General features: G+C 36.9%; 3 protein-coding genes across 4 annotated transcripts; 2 read left to right on the forward strand and 1 right to left on the reverse strand.

The window, feature by feature from the left end:
- Positions 1-1,784: 1,784 nt before the first annotated feature.
- LOC145230404 (U3 small nucleolar ribonucleoprotein MPP10-like) lies at positions 1,785-4,544 on the reverse strand. The gene is made up of 3 exons (XM_080095831.1): positions 2,978-4,544; positions 2,291-2,422; positions 1,785-1,952 (listed from the first exon to the last, which is right to left on the reverse strand). The coding sequence occupies exons 1-3, from the start codon at positions 4,394-4,396 to the stop codon at positions 1,839-1,841; spliced, it is 1,665 nt and encodes a 554-aa protein (XP_079951957.1). The 5' UTR covers positions 4,397-4,544; the 3' UTR covers positions 1,785-1,838.
- A 310-nt stretch (positions 4,545-4,854) lies between these two features.
- Positions 4,855-17,205, forward strand: LOC145229852 (uncharacterized). Of its 2 annotated transcripts, none has more exons than XM_080095181.1 (14): positions 4,855-4,899; positions 7,339-7,500; positions 8,244-8,469; positions 9,026-9,340; positions 9,832-10,468; positions 10,907-11,098; positions 11,774-11,878; positions 12,280-12,474; positions 12,643-12,763; positions 13,584-13,686; positions 14,092-14,212; positions 14,461-14,512; positions 15,362-15,554; positions 16,348-17,205. In XM_080095181.1, the coding sequence occupies exons 3-14, from the start codon at positions 8,369-8,371 to the stop codon at positions 16,595-16,597; spliced, it is 2,385 nt and encodes a 794-aa protein (XP_079951307.1). In that variant the 5' UTR covers positions 4,855-4,899; positions 7,339-7,500; positions 8,244-8,368; the 3' UTR covers positions 16,598-17,205. The 2 variants fall into 2 exon arrangements, with proteins under 2 accessions (XP_079951307.1, XP_079951308.1); XM_080095182.1 differs by having other exon boundaries at positions 9,029-9,340.
- Positions 17,206-19,183: 1,978 nt separating this feature from the next.
- On the forward strand, positions 19,184-23,699 carry LOC145229853 (uncharacterized). The gene is made up of 6 exons (XM_080095183.1): positions 19,184-19,440; positions 19,891-19,997; positions 20,700-20,805; positions 22,073-22,204; positions 22,785-22,891; positions 23,026-23,699. The coding sequence occupies exons 1-6, from the start codon at positions 19,230-19,232 to the stop codon at positions 23,263-23,265; spliced, it is 903 nt and encodes a 300-aa protein (XP_079951309.1). The 5' UTR covers positions 19,184-19,229; the 3' UTR covers positions 23,266-23,699.
- Positions 23,700-23,989: the final 290 nt, after the last annotated feature.

Here is a 23,989-nt window from a genome sequence, read left to right on the forward strand (position 1 = left end):
TTGTCATTTTCTGTCTACCAAAACTATTATTTTTTGACTGCCATTTCCAGTTGCTTCAAGGTCTAGTCACAAGTCTGCCGTTGTGTTTATTGGCCTACACGTTTTTCTGCTTCCCCTAAAGCCAATTTCGCTAAAATCAATTCGCTAATACGCAGCTAATAGCGGCCACAAAATTAACGCGTTCAGTAGCGTGAAACAGCCTTATAGGAGCCGGTACACAATCAATACTTTGTGTCTTTTCGGCACACTGTTACCCAGTGACAAATCATTCTTCAGCATTCGCGCGCCTGTACTAGAATCGATACAAAACTGGTTGTTAGTCCATTGTCTCCAGCGATACTTTTCCGCTATCCGCTTACCTAACTGCTCCGCCCAAGAAGCTTGTACTGCGAGTTTTGTAACGCGAACTCACGACGTAACAATAAGTCAGGGGGCGAGAGTAAAACGCCCTCAGCCTACCCCATAAAAATAGTTTTTTGTGGTGGTTAAAAATGTGGAATCCATTTTAAGGGTTGCTGTCACATAGCGGCAATTTAACGGCGTTACCAGAATCAACCATATTCAATAAGACAGTACAGGGCTCTAAAATCGTGAAGAATTTTGCTGCCGAGACAATAAGTTGGAAAAATAGTTTAGGTCAGCGGTTTTCCTCTCACCGCACTACGTCAAATGCCTAAAACAAACGAACGGTTCCACGTTGTAACTGAGGTGAATTTATTCGCACCCTTATCCTAATCAAGGTGAATTTAACAGGAAAAATACGACTACCTTTATAATGCCGTCAGTCGCGCTGTGGTCGCATGTATGCACAAAACGCTAGCCATCTATTTTCACTGGGGAAAACGGACTCATAGCCTGACCTATGCTGTTTATTAACACTACCTTGGAGTACACTATGGGCCACAGAAAAAATGCTAAAAGCACACGGTAGAAAAACAATTAACGAAATGTTATTAGCTCGCAGAAGCCTATTTATCTTTGGGGGCCACTGGTCACAGCATTGTGCAATCTATCAAATATTTATTCCATGAAAGATTTGTCTATCTCTAAGTAGCTTACGACAAAGGAAAAATATTGATTAAGCCAACCATATGTGGTCCACTATTCTTTGAGTCAAAAGCTAGTCAAAAAACAGACTTTTTATTGTTATTAATTTGCTCCATGCTTTTACAGGAGCTGACAGTGTCAATTTTAGGCGAAATATATAAAGTTTTCCGAATGTTTTTGTTTTGTGGGAAATGTATCATAATATTTAACATAATTTTCTTGCCTCTTTATAACGCCTAATTTTTTACCTGACACTTTGATTTTTGCTTAAAATATGAAAAAACGCTCCCTTTAGCTGGTAAACGTGACTTTACGCTCGACCGTAACTAGACAGCAACCTTGACTCACTGAATTGGCTTTTAGCACGTTGGGATGTACGTCATGCTTAATTAACTATTCATTAGGATGCAGACGAGATCGAACACTGCAGGGCATTCCGCTTATGGAATAAATTTCTTATCAAAGGGTGTCAACGAAACGATAGAAGGCAGGAGTGCACAACCTGCGGCCGTGAACACGTATATTAAAATATGTGCACTTCCGTCCGTGACCTAAATACAATTGTATATATTGTTGGACTGGTAAAAAATTACCCATCAATTACCAAATAAGCAAAACTTACCAGCATCAAACAATATGAAAGCATGATACTTGCCTGTTTTGAGCTAATGAACAGAGAAATGAAACCTTTCAAGAAGTTTAGAACATATTCACATATTTGTGACTTTTGCACACAAAAAAAACTTTTTCATTGTGTTTTGTTTTATTTATATCATCTACACAACCAACATTTAATTTGATTTCACATTCTTTTTCCGATTGACAGGTGTTTGTAATTTTGTTTCCTCTAATCTGTTGAAAAACGCTTTAGATGATGTCAAATTTTCTCTCTTCTTCGATGCAGCCTAAATAGTAATAGTTGTTAACGTCTCATAGTGTTAAATGGATCAAGCTTTCTAACCGTAAAAAAGAAGAAAAAAACCTTATACTATAACATTTGCTGTAACTTGTTGTATGCTTGTGTAAAAAATGCTTATGTTTCATGACAATCATTAGTCTTTACTTCACAAACAAGGTGTGGGCTTTTCAACCTTTTTACCTCACAGGAAAATAGTCTCTCGTGCATCAGTTTTCAAAAATAGAAAACTGTTTTTTGCCCAGAATATGTTTAAATGGATTTAAGTATGCCCAGATTGGCTGAATTCTGTTGGGTTACCATAAAAACAATATTTGTGTCTTCTACCTTAACAATGGTTGTTTGGCTTCCTGGTAGCTTTGCTTGCTGTTCAAGTTTGTGAATTGCTTGCAGCGACTTCAACTTTTCATTGGTTTGAGCAAGTGCTTGTAACTTATCGCTTCGTGCTTTTGCTCGAGCCTAGAAAAAAAGGCATATATGTTTTTACTGTATTAAAATTCTTATTAAGCTTTCAAATACATAAAATGTTTATTTCTTATCATCCAAATTTAAAGCGCCCCATGTAAAAGATGGTTACAATGGGGTAAACCGAATTCCAACATGAGATTGCCATTTACATTTTTTAAGGGGGCCGCGAGGTCCAAAAGTTAATTTTAGGGGGCCACGGTCCACGAAAGGTTGAGAACCACTGGTATAGACCAAAGGTGGGCAACCTTTTTGCTTGAGCAGCCCAAAAAGTAGCAATATTGCAAAAAAACAAGCTGCAAAGAAGGTAATGCAATAACACAGGAGTGTAGGCAAACTCATACAGACTCAGTCTCCAAGCCCATTTAAAATGTGTCTTAGTACGTAACAAATGCCTATTCTTAGTAATAAACTAATAACTATCAGCATTTAATTCAAAAAACTATTTGGCACTTAAAATAGAACATTGCACCCAGCCGATGAAAAAAATTACAACTGTTTAATAGGGCTGCGGGCTGTGGCCCACCCCAGGTATAGACCATAACTCACTTTTTGTTTTGTTTTCTTTTTTCTTCTTTCCCGTTTTTTGTCTGTAGTCGTTTTTTCGGCATCAGCTTTTGTGTCGTTGTGACCAAGAACTTCTTCGGGTGCGAGCATGTTGGAATCTGCATGGGCTATTGGTTGTACTTCCTCCATTGCGATTGAGGGAAGGTTTTTAATGACCTTAATCTCAGGTTCAGGCTGTGCGGCCCTAAAATGGAAATTGGATAAGGCATCAAGTTTTCGAAACAAGTCTTTCATTAGTGACTTTAGTTCAGCGTGAGATGGATTTTCCTTTTCTTCTTGCGGTTGGACAGAGATTTTGTTCAAATACTCTTTTTCATATATCTCATGCAAGGACAGCTTGGACTGCTCAGAGTTGAGAATGATCTTTTGTTTAAACTCATGTGGATTTTTGACCTCTTTGATTTTCCGCTGCACGTCGTCAAACAACCTTTCCTTGATTCTTTGGCAAATGATGGTTTCTAAGTCATGTGTGTGTTCATCTGTGATTTCAGGGGCGGTGCGCTCAGTTTGATCAAACTGCAATACCTCCTCTAGCAAACTGTTTACAGGACGTTTACTACCACTTGTTTCACCCTTCATTTGCCAATCAGGCTCTGCCAAGGCTTTCTCCTCAAGCTTTTCAATTTTTTGCACAAGGCGGTCATTCTGTTTGCCCACATTGCGCGATGGTTTTGTCTCCACAGTCTTTGATTCTTCCATCTCAACTGGCTCAATTGCATCATGGAAAAAGTCTTGATATTTTAACTGGCGTGCAGAAACATGGTCTTCTTCCGACTCGTCAAGTTTATTATTTTCATCATCACTCATTTCACCGGCTGATAAGTCCCCTTCATCATCGGTAGATGGTATGTCATCGAAATAATCAATGTTATTTCCCTCTCCGCCACCAGATGGCACTGTCTCCTGTGTGTCAAGAAATTTCTCCATCTGTCTTAAACTAAAAAAGTCATCATCAACTATAGTTTTTTCATAAAATTCCTCCTCAGCAGAATGTGACATATTTTCACCCTCATCAACACTTTCACTATTTTCAGTCGACTCTTGTTTGTCGTCATCAGATAAATCATCGACCAGTAATGAACCATTTTCTTCTACTTCGTCCTTTAGTAAACTTAAATCATCTTCTTTTTCGAACTGGAACACTTGTTTACGGAGTTGCATTAGTGCGTCACTGTTAAAAAGTTCCACCTGCTGCCAAATTTGCTCTTCATCAAAGCCGTCAAATAAAAGTTGTGGAAATGGGTCATTGTCAACCGTTTTTCCCAACAGCTTTGCGAGTTTGTAAATGTTTGCAGTGATTTTTATAAACTGATTAGAAATGTCGGCATCCCCGTTTAAATACGGTGCAGGTAACTTCGTAACATCATCAAATTGTTTGAAGTAATTTTCGATTGCATTCATTTTTGCGTCGAGAAATTCTATAAAACACACAAAACAATATATTTTGTGTTTTATGATGTTTACTGCTTGACTTAGTAAAAAGCGCAAAATAAATATTACGACAATGCTAATCGAAAAAGCCTTTTTACTGCTTATTGCATAAAAGACTTAACAAAAACTCAAAACATTAAAAACCTCGTTGCCAAAAAAGTTACAAAAATCCCCTAAACTATAATGGATTAGCTATACGTAAAGAAACGTAAACAGTACAATTAGGTAAATGTAAATAAGTTATTAAACATATTTTGCAAATATGACAAAAATAATCCAATTTTTAACATGTAAAGATTATTTTGCTTAATTACATGTATTAATTGTGTTACACAGAATAAAACTTTTCACACAAAAATACGCTTCTCTCATCCAGTACACTTCAGATGGCATTATTATTATTTTTTATTGTTTTTTAAGCAAGCTGAAGATTGTTTGAAAAAGAAGTAATTGGATACGATTTTCGACAACAGGTAAGATTATGCTTTGTATAAAACTTTTCCTACTCACAGCGTTTTTTGGGCCAAAAATGTTCGTTTTGATAAAATTAAATAAAGGATTTTTCTTTGTAGTTTGTACATTGAATGCATCTAATATAAGAAGGTTTGTGTTGATTTGTGTGTCATTTTGTCTTTTAAGGTTTTAAAACATTGGTGCCCACTTGTATAGGTAAAATAGTGTGTATTTGAAGTGCCCAACCTCTTTGCATAATGCCTGTTCAACTTTGATTACTTTACATTTAAATTCAAAGTAAAAATTTGGTTTTATGCAATCACAAAGTAATAAAAACCACGACAATGGCTTACTGAAAATCGCCCTAATGTCTAGCATGTCTGAACACGCTTTTAGCAAGCATAAACGTTGGTAATTTGTTAGACACGGAACGTGCGTTATATCAGCGAACAAATATTCGCTGTTTTTTACTTGCGCGGTTGCATTGCATAGGAAGTACTGCGCATGCGCACAAGTCTTTCAGTCAATCGTGAGAAACTATCGATCGTAAAAAAGTCAGGAATTTTCCCATAATTGTGCAGGACATAAGTGCGTTCATGGTTAATGTGCAATACATATATGTTTAGGATAGTTGTATACGTTAGACTAGACCAGCGGTTCTCAACCTGTTTTCTTTCGTGGCCCATTTTCATTGCTCAAAAATTCTGTGGCCCAGTAAATTTTTATGAAAGAAAAAGACAACTATGAAACAGGTTCAGAAAAAAAGCAGAACATATTTCAAACAGAATATAAGTTCAATATAACTTAATGCGAAAAAAAAGTTCATAAAATAGCAGTTTCCCTTCTTTAATCAAGCACTTTCAGTTATGACCGAGTAATTGGACAATGAATATGCTGCTATCTGGCTTTATTGTAATCCCAAAGTAGTTTATTACATCATAAACATAAAGTGTTGCAGAAACTCAAAGTAACTTTATGCCGTAAATAGTTAAATTCAAATTATCTTACATCCCTTCTCAACTTCTCCCCAAGCCATTATTTTTGTAAAACTGAGTGTAGCGACACAAATGAAAGTAAATTCCTAAAAACAGCTTTCTATTTGATTGGTCTGTGGCCTAATCAAAATGCTTCTATGGCCCACTGGTTGAGAACCGCTGGACTAGACAGTCTATTCATTGGCAGTGGCAAGGCTTCCTTTGGACAAACCAACTGTTTCCTTTCGAAAAAAAGACTCGCAATGTTTGTACCGCCATAGCTGCATTTGTAAATGTTCTGTTTAAAAGGTTGCAAAATACTTATTGTAAAATACTGTGTTCGCGCATTAAATTCGTTTGTATTTACATTTCTTATTGCAAAGAGGATTAGCTAATTTTTGTCGTTGACCAAAGTGACAGTTTTGCAACTTTAAGGCGTTTGTGTAGTTTATAAAATACTTTAGTTTTCTAGGATTGCTTTCAGTTTTGTTATACTTAAGCAATGCAAAGGTAACGGTGTTGTTGATAAATAGCAAAGGTAACGGTGTTGTTTAATAAATATGGCTTCAACTTCCGCTACTGGCCTTGGGATGCTAAAAAATGTTCAACCGAAAGGTACATAGTTTCAATCGTTAAAATAATAGTAGTGTTTAGGCAACATAACGATGGCAGGTTTAACAGGCGTGGCCAAAACCAATATTTGCATTGTGGTACATTAAGCAGTTTCAAAGCAAGGGACATGCATATCGTTTTTGTCTTACTTCCTATCAGTGCTGTGCTGCTCAGGAAGTTTGTTGTTTCCCGTAACTTTCTTAAACGTGACTCGGGTGTTGTGTATAAATAAAACCGCAAAGATTACATGCCTAACTGTAGAAGACTATTATTGTAAAATACCACGTAATCGCTTTTTATGATATAGCTCCTTGGTGTCGCTTTTTAAACTGTTGCTTTTTGACACATTAAAAATATCAGTATGCCAAGCCCGAAACCCGAATCGTTTTTGAACGCCCGTTTAGGCCTGAAATTTTGATTGACAGGCCTATACATTGAAGCCCTAGAAAAGACCAAGACAACAAACACAATGGATAATTGGTCTCGAACAAGGCGTTTTACGGCTGTTTGAAGTTGGTTCAGGTCCAGCAACTGGCTACTTAGTTGGTTAAATTTATTCTAAAAAAATACTGACACAGAGGGTAAAGTCAGGCCTGAATCAAGCCCGAACCCGATTTACAACTTTGCATGGTACAGTCCAGCAAATAGATCTAGTTTGCACATGCAGTAGTCAGTAGAGTTTAATTTAAAGTCAACTAACTAAAAGGCCAAAGATTTTATCCCCCTTAAAACTTTTGACTAATTACGCCACTTATTTTAGCCGAAGTTTTAAACCGGTTACGATCAGCCAAAAGCTTTTTTCAGCCTGAACGTTGTCCAACGTCCATGTCTAAAATGCCTACATTGTAATTGTTTGTAATATACATTCTATAGAACGGATCATCAACGATAATGACAGCGGTGTCGACTACCTCGGTCATTCATTGTACGCTGAAGCAATCGCCCAAACTATCGTCAACGTTGCGTCTCCAATCACTATCGGTGTGTTCGGCAGATGGGGAAGTGGAAAGACTTTCCTGATCAAAGATATTTGCAGTAAGTAGTACTGGCAGAGCGATGTTACGAAATTAATTTATTTGAACAAGTTTGTATATAAATGTACGGTTTAAAATATTGATGTTATAGGAGATGTTTATGGTTCGCTGTAGCGACAAAATGTGCCACGAAAAAACTGTTTGTTTGCAGCGAGAATAAAAAGTTTTGAGAGCCGATGAGATTATCGCTACAGCGAACGAAAAATATCTCCTAAAATATATTTTAAACCGTTGCAATACATTTTAAAGTGCTATTCTGTATAGATGACAATCGTGTTTTTGGAATTGCTACATTTTATACGACGTTACTGCAGTATTGTTACTTAAGCTTTTGTTTAACTGTGTGCGCTGCTGCCGTGATTGCAAACAGTTATTTCGCCACTTTGCATCACTAAAGGTATTTGCTGTGAGAAAAAAATATTCCCAAAACATAGGCTACATTTCGAACGGTTTCGGACCTACCTTCAAATTAAACGATTAATTCAGGCCTGACTTCATTTGGCATGATTTGTGCCGAAAATTCATCAACTTTGAGGCCAACTTCGGGCTTTCTTTAAAAATTAGGGTGTATGTACAGATTTCGTGTCCATATACCGCTCTTCACTATGTAGTGTAGCGTTGCAAAAACTTTTAGACCTGAAAAGACATGCTCTTAAACGCCAACTGAGGATGTATAAAAGCATATACTTTCTGCTAGGAGAAAAACTATGCCAGTGAGAAATAAAAAGCAACATTCTATTTCAGACATACTGAAACGACGACAAGGCCAACAGATTGCTGACGTCACCACACAGACAGAGGCAAAGCACTGTGTCGGTGGAAAATGTTCGTTTCGTGTTTTTTTCCTTTTGACAATCGCTCTCTTATTGATGGTGGCAGGAATAGTTCTGCTTATTCCACAAGTATTTGCGAAACCCACTGCCGCTCCTAAAAACGTGTCTAACGTTACTACACCTGCAACTATGGTTAGGTAACGATAAAAATACTGTATATAGTGCTATTTATAGCCTATAGACCTACTTGTTTTTTAGGGGTTTTGCATGTAAATTGAGTAACGCATTTATGATTTTTAGGTGTTATTTGTTTAATCAGTGGGTAATTTGTATTAACTAAAACAATTTTTACCTGTCTGTGCAGTTTTTTTCGGAATAAGCGTTTCTACATTTTGTAGTAGTCGCAAAAACAGGCGAAAGTGTAGAACAAAAAAGGTTGAATGTGTACATTGGCCGTGCCCGTAAAGACTATATCCATTAGTGTGTTAAGTCAATTTATTAATTCGAAATCTGTTTGTGTTTAGTATTGTTAGTTACACTTCGAAAAAAAAACCTTCAATGGAAAAAGCGAATATGATGGGAGTAGTGGCTATCTTTGTGTAATTTTTATTGAATAAACCTATTATTACTTAGTAGCCTAATATGGCAGTATTAAAAGTACAACGATTAAAACGATAATATGTTATTGTACTACAGTATTTACTTTATCTACTTGGGTCGTAGGTTCCAATAAAGTGGCACGTACATTTTCAGCAGATCAGCCATCGAGTCTACTACCACCGTTGCCAGGACAACCCATGTCCTTACACTCAGACAGGCCCTCTCCATAGCGACTCTAGTGGTAGCCGGTGTGCTTGTCATGGCGGTTTTCATCCTCGTTTACTTCAACAACTTCTTCCCACGCACTCCGAGCATCGAAAACTTGCGATTGTTGGCGATGTGCGCTTTGTCCAAGATGCCAGTTCGCGGAAATGACGAACAAACCACTAGAGGCGACCTACAGGAGTTTAAGTTGCAGTTGGACGCAAACGCTGAAGATACTTGTGATGTGGACCAGGTCGAAAACAGGTTAGAAAAAAAGTATTCCTGGTTTAAATTCTATGTAAGAGTATGTGCGTCGGAGTTGCTGTGGAAAAATTTATGTTCAAACAATAAAGGTACTCTCATATAGTCTATTTAGAACCTTAGGTCTACTATTAAATTAAGCCGGCCCTCCAAACAATTTTTGTGCGACAAAGCGAAACTATATTCTCTTATTTTTTTTCTATGAAGAATATTTTGTTTGTTTTCGGTTGGATTTGATCTTTGCAACAACTTTGAAATTAAACATTTTCTCAACACTTCAAGGAATTAAATAGCAAATTTTCGGCGTAAAAAGGGCACCGCTTTGCCGATTTTCTGAAAAATAAAACGCACGGGTTACCTCAAATAGAACGGAACCGGTAAAAAGTGTTTTTTTAATTTGTTTTTGTGATTAATGTGAACTTAAAATCGTGGCAACTACGCAATTTTTCTTGAACTTATAAAATGTTGCTAAATTTCTAATTACCTTCCTGTAGATATTTGTTCGTGAACTTCAACGCCTGGGCATGTGAAGGAGCTGACAATCTATGGGCGGGAATCGCTACTGCTCTCGTGGCAGCAGTGGAGGCAGAGTTTGGCAAAATCACTACACGATTGACTCGTTTGCTTGAAATTGCCACCGTTCCTGACCGAACCTCCTTTTACCTTAATCAGAAACACATCTTTGCCCGACTTGGCACGGACAAAGAATGTGCTGAATCAATTGTAAAAAGTCTTGGTGTGGTGACGAAGTTTGTAGGTTACGAAGAGTGTATGAACTCGAATGACCTTTCAGCTGCGGATGCGTCACAATGGTGGGTTGTGACGTATACAAGCACCCTTCAAGCAAGCGCTGCTTTTCGTTATCTTAAAAACCTGCAAATCCCAATGTCTTACATTGATCCGTTCGCGAAGTCCGATAAAGAAACTCCGGACGCTGCTGATGATGAGAGTACGTTGCTTGTAAAGAAGAAAGATGAGGAGCCCCAAAAGTCAGCTGTTCAGATTTACAGCTTTGGCTTCTTGCTGAAGAATTACTCAAAGAAGTCGTGCAACGTAGCTCTTGGATTGTGGCTTGTACTGCTTGTATTTTTACTTCTCATCCCTATTCCGTTGACTGTCTATGCAAATGTGGTAAGTCAACTTTAATTTCTCTTTTATTGCCAAAAACAGGATTGTATACGCTCATACTTAATTGCATTGTATCATGCCAAGCTTTTTAGTTGGAAAAAAAATCCAGTATATTATCGCAACTATATAATCACCCGATTTGCAATAAACCGCGGCTTAAGACGTGCAAATAAGTGAAATATATGAGTAACCGATTTGCGATAAACTAAAACCATCTGCATAATTAATATTTATGTAAGTAGGCTATAAATCTCAATGACCCAATCCTCGTCGTTTTCCGAATAACGCAAAGTCCTTTCAAATATTTACGTTATAGCAGATCTTCTGCAGTATTTCTTTTACACATTTACAGTATTTTACTTTTTACATAGGGGCCTAGGTACTTTCCGTGATTAAAACATCTCAAATTTCTTCGGCTTAAATGATATTTATTTTCAACAGACGACTGCATCTATACCGGCCGCTGTACAAGTAGTCGCTTGGCTTCCTGGTGTAGCTGCTGCCATTTTAGGCGTCGGTAGATTTACTTATGCGATGTGGAACTCGCAAAATTCGCGAATCAATGCCGCTTTAAAGGGAACCCGCGCTACTTTACAAGCCCAACTGGGTGTCATGAACCAGATAAAGTATGAGGTGAGGTCTAAATTTGGCCAAAATTATAAAATATATGTATTGAACCATTACGATGATAAGTATGAGATGCAGATATTGCACACTGTTTCGACCTGTTAAGTTTTTGCCATTGTGAGCCAGTTTCCTCTGTGGTTTATGCCCGTTTGTGGCATCGTACAGATTTGGTGAGGCATGTTTTTTAGCCTTTTACTCCCAATAAACTAGAATGTGGAAGCCTGGATATGATTGAACAATTACAGATCTATACAGTGTGCCAGAGTTGTAAGTCGGGCCGGGTTCGGGCTTAGGTTTCTTCAAAAAAGCGGGCTTGATTCGGGCCTAAATTTACGCTCTGTGTCAGTATTTTGTTGGAATAAAATAAACCAGCTAAGTAGCCAGTTGCTGACCTAATGTCAAACAGGCCTAAAACGCCTTATCCAAGACCAATTGTCTATTGTGTTTGTTGTCTTGGTCTTTCCTGAGGTTTTAATGTATAGGCCTGTCTATCAAACTTTCGGGCCTAAACGGGCTTCTCAAAATCGATTCGGGTTCGGGCTCCTGTTTTAGGCCCGTTTACAACTCCCTAGTGTGCATTGCGCAGCTTTTTCCTGGAATGTTTCGAAAAAATCAAAGTCCTATTACTCGGTACGGTGATTACTTACTTAACCGGCCTAACATGGTCTTGTGTTTCAACAGATCACGCACATCACCAAACTCGTTCAGTGCGCCCAACTCTCCCACAAGAAGAAATACAAAATCGTGATAGTAATCGATGACCTGGATAAAATCGTTCTTTCAAAGGTAACAACGTCCTTAAAACCTGTCCAGTGGTTGTTACACGGAGATACTGTAGTTTTTTAAGTATTGAACTGTTTTGACTGAGCATAACCGTTTAAGGCAGATTATATAAGCGCTTTTGGGTTCTGTTTCGTGGTTAGATTTCAGATTAAATGGTCCTGAATATTATTTTGTGCCATATTTGTGCACAGGGTGTGCGTTGGTTTGTTGCGTACAACTGTGCATAATATAAATATTTTACTACGTACTATAAATTTGTATCTAAAAAGGTTAGGTTTTGCGCGCTTGTATTGACTTAGATTTGCGCCTTTACCCCGAATAAGACTACCTGTATATGGAACGTTAAAATATCGGTACGCAAAATAGTTTTACCACAATGGCTAAATTAAGACAATGCTTTTTAGGTGAAAGCGGTGTTGGACGCAGTGAGCATTCTTCTCAGTGACCGGTATTCCCCTTTTGTCTGTCTAATTTCCGTCAACTCGCGGGTGGCGATAGAGAGTATCGAGCATGCTTTTGGAATCGCTGCGGACCAGGCCAGCATTAGCGCACAAAAATATTTACGGAAGATCATTAACTTGCCTTTCTGTGTCCCAGAGGTAAGTGCAAGAGTTAACAGTGATTTCAGTTTTAATTTTTTTTATGTATTTGTCACAAAATCTTGCATCAACATGAGATGCTCGGTGCTCGACCAAACAGAACAATTGGAGTTTTGGGCCATCCCTACTAAGTTGCATGGTGCGTGTTCATTTATCTTATTGTTTCAGGCGCGCAAAAAGAAACAGTACATCGGGGGCCTTATCGACCAAGCAGATGTTGTCCATAACGTTCCATTCTCTGAACGCGGAGTGGCTCCATCGGAAAAAGGCTTGACAGTAACAACGTATGGTAGGTGTATAATTTTAGTTTCAAACATTCGGAGCAGAAAAAAATCCAGCCTTTCAAATGTTTATTTTAATTGCTTGCTTTTTCATATTTTCTCTGACAAGCTTATACCTTCAATTTAAGCACGTTGATTATGGCAAATGTGTTCAGATTTTGGCAATATACCATCGTAGTCACGAAATCTCAAGATTTTATTAATATACAAACCAACATTGTTTTCCTAATGCTGAAAACAGCTCTTATTATAGCTTGCAAAAGGTTTCGGTTACCTAATTTTTTGTCATATAAATAGCTTTTTTTACATAAAAACCCAAATAATAAGTTTTTTCGTACTGTTTTCATTTACTTCACGATTATCTAAAGTCCGGCATTGATTGTGCCATGAAAGAAATAGTCCGAGACTTTAAAGGTTAAAAAACACTGATCAGCCATAAAGCGTAGAGTCTATTTATTCTCAAACATTTCGAAAAACTTATTGTCATTGGCAGTAAAATATGAATGACAAGCCAACACTGCGCGTTAAAATAACTTAACATGTGGGTGAACAAACTAAATACGCTTTGCAGGAGGCGTTGACTTCATGTCGATGTTAAGGTCCGGTCTTTAAGGTGTAAAGACATGAAATTTGATTGTAACGTTGGTTTTCTTATTTAAACTACTATTCACCGGGTGTCTTGCTTATATTTGGCTTAGGGCGTATTTTATCGGAACTGTTTGTTGTCTTTATTGAATTAACACACCTTGAATAAGTTTCCGTTTTCAATCGTATGCTTCGATTTTGCTTTTAACCGTGTTTGACTTTTTGTGGCTTATATTGTTGCAGCTTTCAAGATTTCTAACGCCTTGAAGCCAACGGAAATAGAAGAACCACATCCACATCCTGAATCTATACCTATGAACGACAAGACGTTTCTTTATGAGTGCAGGTAATAACCTTGTGGTTTGAAACGGCACAAAATGACTTTATGAAAAAAAAAACGAAACGACTTTTTGTTCTATGTTCAACTTGGTTTTAAAGGTAATGTTAAATGTTTTAATGATTGTGTATTCAATTGGGTATAGGACTGACAATAGACCTAGTGTTATTTCAAGGGTGGGGACTTAGTACTTTGCCCTTCCGTCTAGATAGGCAACAACGCAAAATCAAACATTTGAACAATGATTTTTGTTGCACGTCCCCGTTCAATATTAAACTCAACTGCTAATACTAAAATACTTTTACCTAAAAAAACACGGAATGAATAACTTGCTTCTTTATGTTCGAAATTTTGTTATATTAGTACGGTTGTGGTTTCGGGCAGGGTTATCTTTGTTTATCGTTTTTCGCACAGAAAATACTTCTTTGAAAACTCAGTTGTACAAGACAACCTGGAGGGAAACCCCCGAATGATCAAGCGCATCTTTAACATTGTGACGTTGACAGCCACGATTATGAATCATCATGAAAAAACGGTGAAGACCAAGATAACGAAAAAGATTTAATGTTACTATTAAAAGCATACTTCAAAACAACTCAATTTTATCGGAATAAAACGCATGTTGTTATTACACAAACTATGACTCTATTTGAATAAGGGATTGAAAATGCTATTAAGGTAAAGCCTACTTTCCAATTATCTACTACATTCTATAGTGACTGATTCTGTTTCTTGTAAACGTAAAGGTTTTCAGTTGCCGTATCTAAATCAAGTCTTTTTTAGGTTCGCAAGGAAAAATACATCAATTCTCTGAAAAAGACAAACAGCACTGAAGGTAAAAATGGTTTGAAGCCTCCCTTCAGTTTGAAGGCTTTATTAAGGCAGTGGTTTTCAACCGGAGATGAATTTACTTTTTACATGTGGTTAGCAAAAGACACTTAAGCTATGGGAATATAACCTGTGAAGGTGATAAATGTCCCAATATTAAATCATCTTTGTATGGTCTAGCACAGTGGTTCTTAACCGGTGGGAAATTTCCCAATAGTGGGAAATTTAAATGATTTAGAAGGAAGTTATGTGAATCAGAAGTCACTAAACTCGGGCCCGTGGGTTGAAATTAACCATTGAAAGTTAATTTAATACAATATTTTCCGCAACAACATGTAAGATTAACTACATCTAGTTTTGCAAGGCGCATAAAAATCCAAACATCGTTTGTTACGTCACAGACATTACTAAAAGTATCAATGACTTTGTTGCATTTGATCTGTTGATTGTGATGCAATAAATGACTAATGCAAGCACCTGAGATTTTTCAAAATTCCACACGATATTACTTTCTCAAGAAATCACTAATCAAACTAAATAAAAGCGCAGTATACCTTTAAGGTCCCGACCAAATCGCTTCACAAAATTATTTCGATTAAAGAATATATTTTTTGTTAATGTTTGGCACAAAACATTATTATAAAAATAACAGAGGGGGAAATTTGAACTTGGTGATTTACTTTAATGGGAAACCGCACTAAAAAGGTTAAGAACCACTGGTCTAGCATCTACTGTGTAGTATATTGGGGAGGAATAAAGATGTTTTGAATTGTAAAGGGTGGAATTTGTCGATAAAGGTCGGGAACCAGTTGCCCCGCAATTTACGATTAACAGTTACATTTTACGCTCTTCGTAGCAACCAGTGAACCAGTAGATTTTCGGTCAAAGGAGACCGCCGCCGACCTCGTTTGCTGGACAATACTGACCGAACAGTGGCCGTACAAAATGAGTTACATCCTCCAGGTGATTGATGATTCGGATGAGAGGACAGAGAGTGGACGGACCGACCAGAAAATCTCTGACGACATGTTACTCATTGATATTTACAAGTGAGAATGTGTGATTAAAGAAATGACACACAGCTCTACAACATTTTTGTTTCGTTTATTAATTGGCCCAGAGTTGGGCTTGAAACTGGAGCCGGAACTAGAACTGTTTTTAAAAAGCCCGTTTAGGCCCGTAAGTTTAATTGACAGACCCATACTTGAAGCCTTAAAACACCAATGCAACAAACACAATAGACAACTGGTCTCGAACAAGGCGTTTTATGGCTGTTTGACGCAAGGTCAGGCCCAGCAACTGGCTATTTAGCTAGTTAATTTTTGTAAATACTGACACAAAGTGTAAAGACAGGCCCATTTTTTGAAAAAAACCTAAACCCGAACCCAGCCCGACTTACAACTCTGAAAACGCCGCTTTTAAAAATAAAAGATATTTTTTACGATAATAGCCAACCTGCCCTAATAAACAATTTTTCACACTAAAAAACAAAACTGCTAGGTTTATTATTTGTTTTTCATTAAGTAGCCTAAGCTAATTTCGATTTGACACCAGGAAAGCGTTGTTCTAGTACCCATTTGAACTATACAACATCAATTTTGTCAATGCTATGTTTTACAAATGAAAAAAATATTCGTGAAAAAGGAAATAAAAGAGATAAAATGGTCCGCATGAAAATGAACAAATTATTTTAAAATTGGGCTTGTGGGTGTATGTGATAAAATCACTTCGTTCTGACTGCTTTGGAGTTTTTTTTCCAAAAAAATTTCATTAAATAATCTTTGGGAAACACTGGTAGAGTTTGCACCAAACCAATTCTCTAAAAATATCGTTATTTTTCAGAAACATCGTTATACCTGAACTGACCGTGGCACCGAGTACATCGCTCAATAATATGGATGCAGACGCAGACATTTTCTACAAGTTTCTTAACAAACTTCACTTTAACAAACAGGAGGCGAAGATTTTTACCTGTTACACAATTAACCTTGACCACGGAATCAAAGTTAATATTGCCCAGCAGAGACACTTAGCGGATATTGCTAGCCAACAGAAAGCTTTGACGTCACCCACACCCGCTGTGACGTCATAATAAACACTGACGTGACGTAAAAGTTCAAGAAAGTTTCATAATTTATGTTTCGCATTTAAAAAGATTTTACAAAAAGTGACCTAAAATGTACTTTTTTAGATGATTTTTGTTGTGTAACTTATTTTATTGTTTCCAAACGACTTGCTTGTTAAAAACCATTTTATTTATGAGTGTATCCCATGCTTTCCAGGCTTACACCGTTCCATACCCGTAGAGCGTGAACAAAACATAAGATTGTATCACGCGATGGAGTTTTTTTCAAATGCTGTGTTCAGATTTGGATAAAATACATGATTTTAATTGTGTAATACGACGAATAACAGCGAAAGCTTTAACAAGAACTAAAGAAAGGGATAAAAAATTGCAAATAATGCTTGGCGGCAACCTGGAAAACACAAATTGCACTATTAGAAAAAGTGCCGCACCAATTCGATTGAGAATCACTGCCGTTTTTGATCGTTTTACACTTCTACACAGAAATGTTTTTAAACACTGCGTGTTTGTTCAAAGTATTTACGGTTTAGATATTGAAATGTTTACCACTTTCTGTTTGTTGTGTATGAACACATTGTAAGCTCAATACATCATTTGCATAACTCTCCACAAAACGCGAAAGTTTGATTGACAAGCCTATACTAAAGAAGACATATACAATGGACAATATTAGGCAATGTAATTTATATTTTGAATTTACAGACACAGAGTGTCAAGTCAGGCCTGAATGAAGCCCGTTTGTAAAAAAAACAAAGCCCGAACCTGACCCGACTTACAACACTGGTCTATGGTGCAGCGCACTTATAAACAATTTTGAAGGAAAGGTAACCACAAACAAATTTTCAAATTTGACTTCACGATTTCCGCTTTGGAATTTTTGTCTCGAAAATGCTATTCAATTATTTGTTATGGGATTGACCTTTGAAGTTTTTATCAGTGTTTTACATGCTCATGATTTTAATTGTAAAGTTTCTGTTATCGTTATACATTTTCCGGTAAATTCGGCTTCAAAACGACCACATGTCTTGTTAGGCTTTCGTATCTAACCGTCCATAGCAACTATAATAGGGCTTTAAATTCGCACTGAATCCCAATGCAAACAAAATCTCTTATCGCATAAGCCAGTAAGACTGAGGTATTTTCTTGCCCAATAGAAGGGTATATGTGCTGTAGATTTTATCCAGCAAAGACGCTCACGAAGGCCTGACTGAAAAACAGATTTTACATCCGCGTCCGTTTGACGTTGACCACATAAAAACCTTGACAAATGAATCGAACATATTGTTCTCACCTCGAATGTGCGCCGGTGGCTCCACGAAACATAGGCGGGTTTTGAAAAGCTCCAAAGTTCAATATTTGTCCTTTCACGCCTTGCAATTGTGCGGGTCTATTAAAAGCAAGGTTTTAACTGGGTTTTGGCCATACCTGAGGTTTCCAAATTCTTGACGAAAGAGGATTAAGAGATGTATACATCAGGCAATATGAGGGGATTATTGTTCCTAGGTAAAAAACAAATTTGTTTTACTGTCTTTAAAGGTAGTTGTATGAAATAAATCACCAAAATTGACACTGCAATAAAAGTTAATTGTATAGCATTTGTATTAATTGGTACTTGTTTTCGTTAACCAAACTTATGCATATTACAGTAAAAGTATAATTTGTGTGAAAATCAAACCCTATATTACCATTTTTTAGTAATCAATACAACCCAAATTATGTTTGGCCTTGCATTTTGTTGTACACGTGTTTGATTGTCCGTTTATTATTTCTTTTCTTCAGCGAACTTACAAAAGAACCTTTAAATTTTGACGTTGTGTTTGTTCACAGGTTTCATATGTTTTGCCGATCCCTTAGACGTGGCCCAAACAACTGAATTTCCTCTTTACGGAGTTAAGTAATTTATTCGTTGCGTTTAATTTTCAGTGTTATTTATACCCTGATGAAGGCGACCTGTATAGGACGTCGAAACGTCGGTATAAAAATACTTGCCAGAAGAGCTACATAAACTTAATTTACTCTTTGTTATTAAAAGATGCGAAAATACGGAAGAAAACAACCCTAATGTTCACACAAAATTCATCACTCCATTATTTTCCCCACCCTAGCAACCTCAAACACAGTGTAGGCTAAACCTATTTCGTTATAAATGGCAATACGGCCTTTATTGTACACCGGGCACTAAAAGTAAATATTAGCACTTTTGACAATCGAAAACTAAACGCACGCTTAAAGAAAAGGCCTGCTTTCGTGTGTAAATTGTAGTAACAATTTTGTTTACTAATTGTAATACGGAAGAAAACAACCCTAATGTTCACATTTTAAATCTTTAGTAAAATTCTTTGGAATATAAGCTCGTGTAATTTAACTTCACAATGTTACTTAGACCAGCGGTCGGCAACCTTTTCTGTAGGCTAGCCTACTGCTGACCATTTTTAAAACTGAAATTTTTTTGCGGACCGGCCTTCAATAAACTACAAATATTAAGCAATAAAAAAGCATAAATTAGTAGTTTATCATCCCCGGGATGCACGGGCAAAATGTTTTGAAGCATTAAACCTGAAAAAGTAAACGGCCCGGTAACGAACTTCTCGCGGACCGGCACCGCCAGTTGCCGACCACTGACTTAGACAGTTGTGTTATGCAGCGCGTGGAATGTCTAAAAACCTTTACAATCCTAGTACAAAAAGAGGATTTATTTGCCAATTTGTTTTGTGCAGGTGATTTCATTGACTGTTACTCTTGTTTTTATGACCAAATCTCACCGTCCCAGGACTGTATTGACAGGATCGGGATAACTACAGTCAATCACTGCTTTGGATCGCAGTTCTGCCAGGAATACGAAATTCGAAGTAAGTATATGATTTGTAAATCGTGGCGGCCGTGGTTAATGCCTCGCATAAAAGTCTACGATTTGTTCCGGTCAAAATCATTAAGCCAGAAAGTTGAAGAAAATACGAAACAAAAAGCCTTGGTGTGAAATCAGGCCAAAATTAAGTCAGTATTGTTGAAACTTAAGCCCGAATCCGACTTACAACTCAAAAATGAGGCGGTAATGGCACAACATTTGTCAGAACTGCGTTTTTTGTGTGTTTCACCGCCCTTTTTGTCTTATAACAACTTCGTGTTTTCAATTTATGTCATTACCCAAATAAAGGCGTCTCGTATGGGACATCGAAACGTCGGCATATTATATAAAGACTGCTGGAAGAGCAAAAAAATGTTGATACATTATGCCTGGCAGCAACAGGTTTTTTCATTTGTCAGCTTTGTTTACTTACGAATATTTTCACGGCTCACAGATGGAACTCAGCTAATTTCAGCGGGCATTGATTGCGGCGGAGATCATTGCAACGGAACACTCGAAGGCGAATACAACCTTCTACCATTTGATGATGGCTCTGTCATGGTACATGAAAAACTGTTTTTTAATGTTTTGTTGATTGTAAGCTACGTAGGCCTACCTGTCAAATGCTCCATGCCTTCATTTTTCCCTAATTTTTGCTCAAAACTTGCAAAAAATAGGACAAGTACTGGTAACAACCTATTTGAACTTCATTATTGGACATAAAAATGGGGCTCCTCTAAAATACGCAATCTACGCAATCTACGCAATCTGTACGCAATCTGCTTATAAAACGTATGCAATCTTTAAAAAATGTTGACGGTTAGGGCTTTTAGGGTCTGGGTGAGGGTTTGTAATAAAATTAACACTATAATTTAGTTTTAGATGTCCAGTTTGGGCTTAATATTCTCATATGTGTTGAGAGTGGTACTAAACACTGTATGGTACCGCATGTGAACACTTGTAGAGAAAATTAGACCTGAAAGGCATCTGAAATTAAATTATAAAGTTAATTGTATCACAAACCGTCACCCTGACCCTAATAGCACTAACCGTCAACATCTTAGTTAGTTTTTGTTAGTAGATTGCGTATAGCTTGCGTAGATTGCGTAGATTGCGTATTTTAGAGTGGCCCATAAAAATGTACTGTGCTAAAAATAGTATAAGCCCTACATAAAATGATAAGTCTACTGAAGGTATGCTCAGCTAAAGGTAAACAGTATAAGTTAATATTTACGATTTTCTACATTCCGGTTTGTTTTATAGAACTTTACATGCTGTTCCACTGATTTCTGCAACTGTCCGCACTGTGTACGACCAACAACTCCACCACCGCTGGACATCAATTTTACAATTCCTATTGAACCTGTTGGTAAAGACTGACATTTCTCAAATTATTGCCACAAAACTCGGATATTACATATATGCCTACATTTGTGCAACGCACTCTTAACAATGTGACGTTTTGATTAAGGGTTATTTATAAGTAAGAGATTGGTTATACCGAATCAACTGAAAGTTAAAAATATTTTAAAATCTTACTTCACGAATGGAAATGAATATTTTTTATGCCTAATTTTTAATAAATTTTTGAAACATTCCTTTAATTTGTCATCAAATCGCTTCAGACTCTTGAACTTCTAAAGGTTTTGTTACTAAATTACAAACACCGTTTATGATCAGTGAAAAGGTTTAATCTGTGAGGTATTTCAAAAGATAACTAAGTTATATCTAGTGTAGGGTTGCCATACGTCAGGATTTTCCCTGACATGTCAGGGAATTTAATGTTTAAATCTGCGTCAGGGAGAAATGATAAAATATACTTAAAAGTCAGGAATTTAAGAAGAAATAAAATATATACTATGAAATTAATGTACCAACAGAGTAAATTTCTAGTAGTAAACTACAACCGCGTCTAACCACGAAACGTAAAGAGGTAAACTTGCGGCGCGCAGGTTAACGCGCGTAACAATACCTGTTTGTTACTAGTTGTCTAACAATAAACTAAACAGAATCCTTCGCAGAAAGTTAATTGACAAGGAACAGAGTATCGTATAACGTTTTCCCATGTCGCCGTGCGTGTGACTTTCGAATTTTACGAAAAAGGTTAACGCATCAGTGGTTCTCAAACTGGGGTCCGTGAGGCAATTTTGCGGTGACCGCGAAAAGGTGGAAGTAATTCTATATTCTTATTTGGCGTCGGTTTACGCAACTGAATAAGTTTAAATCAAAGTGAAAGTGAGAATCGACCGTCTCCATTGCTAAACAACTAACAAAAATGCAATTGTTCGCGCACATTTGTAATGTTTTTTGTCTTGTCTGTAATGTCAGATTTGAATCATTATTATGCGCAATTTTGCATAACTAGCTAAAATCGTGCAATCAACTTTCGTTTTTATGAAATACACATTTAGGCTTAAGGACCGCGAGCCCTCGAAATAATGGCAATTGAACTGTTTAGAAAAAAATAATGAAAAAGTTTGAGAACTACTGGGTTAATGCAATTGAGGTAAATTTTGTCAGGGATTGTGTACCATAAAATATGGCAACCCTAATCTAGTAGCATTTGTGCCCGAAAAGCCATTTTTCATGCATCACTCCCACGTATTTTACCGGATCTTTACAATTTGCTGTTTTAGCCGATGGAATCAACTGTTTTTTCTGCTCCCACACTCCAGAAAGTCCGTCTCAAGATTGCATTGATAGGGTTGCTATCACCCAAGTCGATCCCTGCCCAAACCGTCAATACTGTCAGTCGTATGAAGTACGAGGTAATTTTGGGAATATACTTCCAATATTTTGACCATAAAAGCCTATGCAGTTGTTGCATTAAAAACGAACTTGAAAATACATATACATTGCTTGCTTAAAAGAAGTTAAATAACCTATTCGTATTTTCGGTCAAATGCTTTTGTCTGATCCAGAAAATATTAAAAAAAGATATAGGTACCTTATCTGACTGAATCATGGTACGTCCGGCCCATTGAAGGCGTTATACCGAATCAAGCCGGTCCCAAGTCTCAATGGGCCTGGCGTACTATGATTTATCGATTAGTATGCCGTGGTCGCTGGTCTGCATGGACTCCTCAGGGCTGATCCCAATATGAATGTACTCACCTTAGCTAATCTGAGTGAAACTTTGTTTAATAAAAGAATTACGGTACATTTTTCGTTCGACTGTTCCTAGTTACCATATTTTACATTATCAACACTTTTAGACAGTATATAGAATATGTATTTGGATTTTTAACACTAAATTTAAGTGTACACTGCCAGAAAGTTAAGTAAGTTATTAAAATATTTTTAACGCTCGATTTGTTTTAGTTTCCAAATCCTAACTTTTATTTGCAGCTGGGGGAATTTTAGAAGGCGCGGGACTTGATTGTGACAATGACCTTTGTAATGGAACAACAGATGGAGAATATTACACAATTCAGTTCGCCGACGGAAAAATCTTTGTAAGCGATTTTTTTTTCATTATTTAAAAAAATTACAGGCAGACTACAAAAATACTAATAGTTGAGCATACATGTAACTTTAACAGAAATAACAACCTTGGTTTAACTGTAGTTAATGCTGCTGTTGTTGACAGAATTATACCTGTTGTTCAACTGATTATTGCAACTGTCCAAACTGTGAAAGGCCAACTACTAAATCGCCTGTAGTATCGGCTACTACGCAAAGTAATTCTAATACCAACAATTCTTCCACTGTCTCTATGATATCAACTACTACAACCACATCAAAGTCTCCAAACCAATTACATCCACGGGTTATAACAATTTTGTTGTCAGTTTCGATGATGTTAATTGCAGGCATTGTACCGTCATAATAATATGACACAACAGTAATTGTTTTATGAAGGTGTTTTTTGGTTGTCTAATTTGTGTACAGTAGATTTGTGTCATTTAAACTACTAGTACTGTATATATACCGTCGACAAAGGTCTTCTGTTTAATATAGCGCTAAGTGTACTGTCCCATTTATGATTTTTTAGTAAAACCGTAGGGTATTAAAATTCATCACTCCATTATTTTCCCCACCCTAGCAACCTCAAACACAGTGTAAACCTATTTCGTTATAAATGGCAATACGGCCTTTATTGTACGCCGGGCACCAAAAGTAAATATTAGCACTTTTGACAATCGAAAACTAAACGCACGCTTAAAGAAAAGGCCTGCTTTCGTGTGTAAATTGTAGTCACAATTTTGTTTACTAATTGTACGCTGTATTATTTGCTTGTGACATAATAGTAATGGCTGACGTTTATCAATGAAATACAATTTTAGCCCTTTTAGTTTGGTTTAGTCAGTGAAATAATAAAGTAGGGTGCTTAGGTTTAGAATGTATTTTTTAACTGGACTTGGGTTTTAAAACGACTATGCTATATAAAGTATCTGCAGTGTTTTGTTTTATAAGTCTAGCAGGTAAAATAGAATGAACTTTGCAGTTGTTGAATTAAAACAGAGCAGTATAAATAGGTAATAAACTAGGCTTTGGTATCAAGTATTTACAGTTTAGAAATAAGACTACGAAGTGTTTGCAATTGTCCAAGA

Source organism: Phallusia mammillata, chromosome 5, assembly GCF_965637545.1.
Source record: "Phallusia mammillata chromosome 5, kaPhaMamm4.hap1.1, whole genome shotgun sequence".
NCBI lineage: Eukaryota > Metazoa > Chordata > Ascidiacea > Phlebobranchia > Ascidiidae > Phallusia > Phallusia mammillata.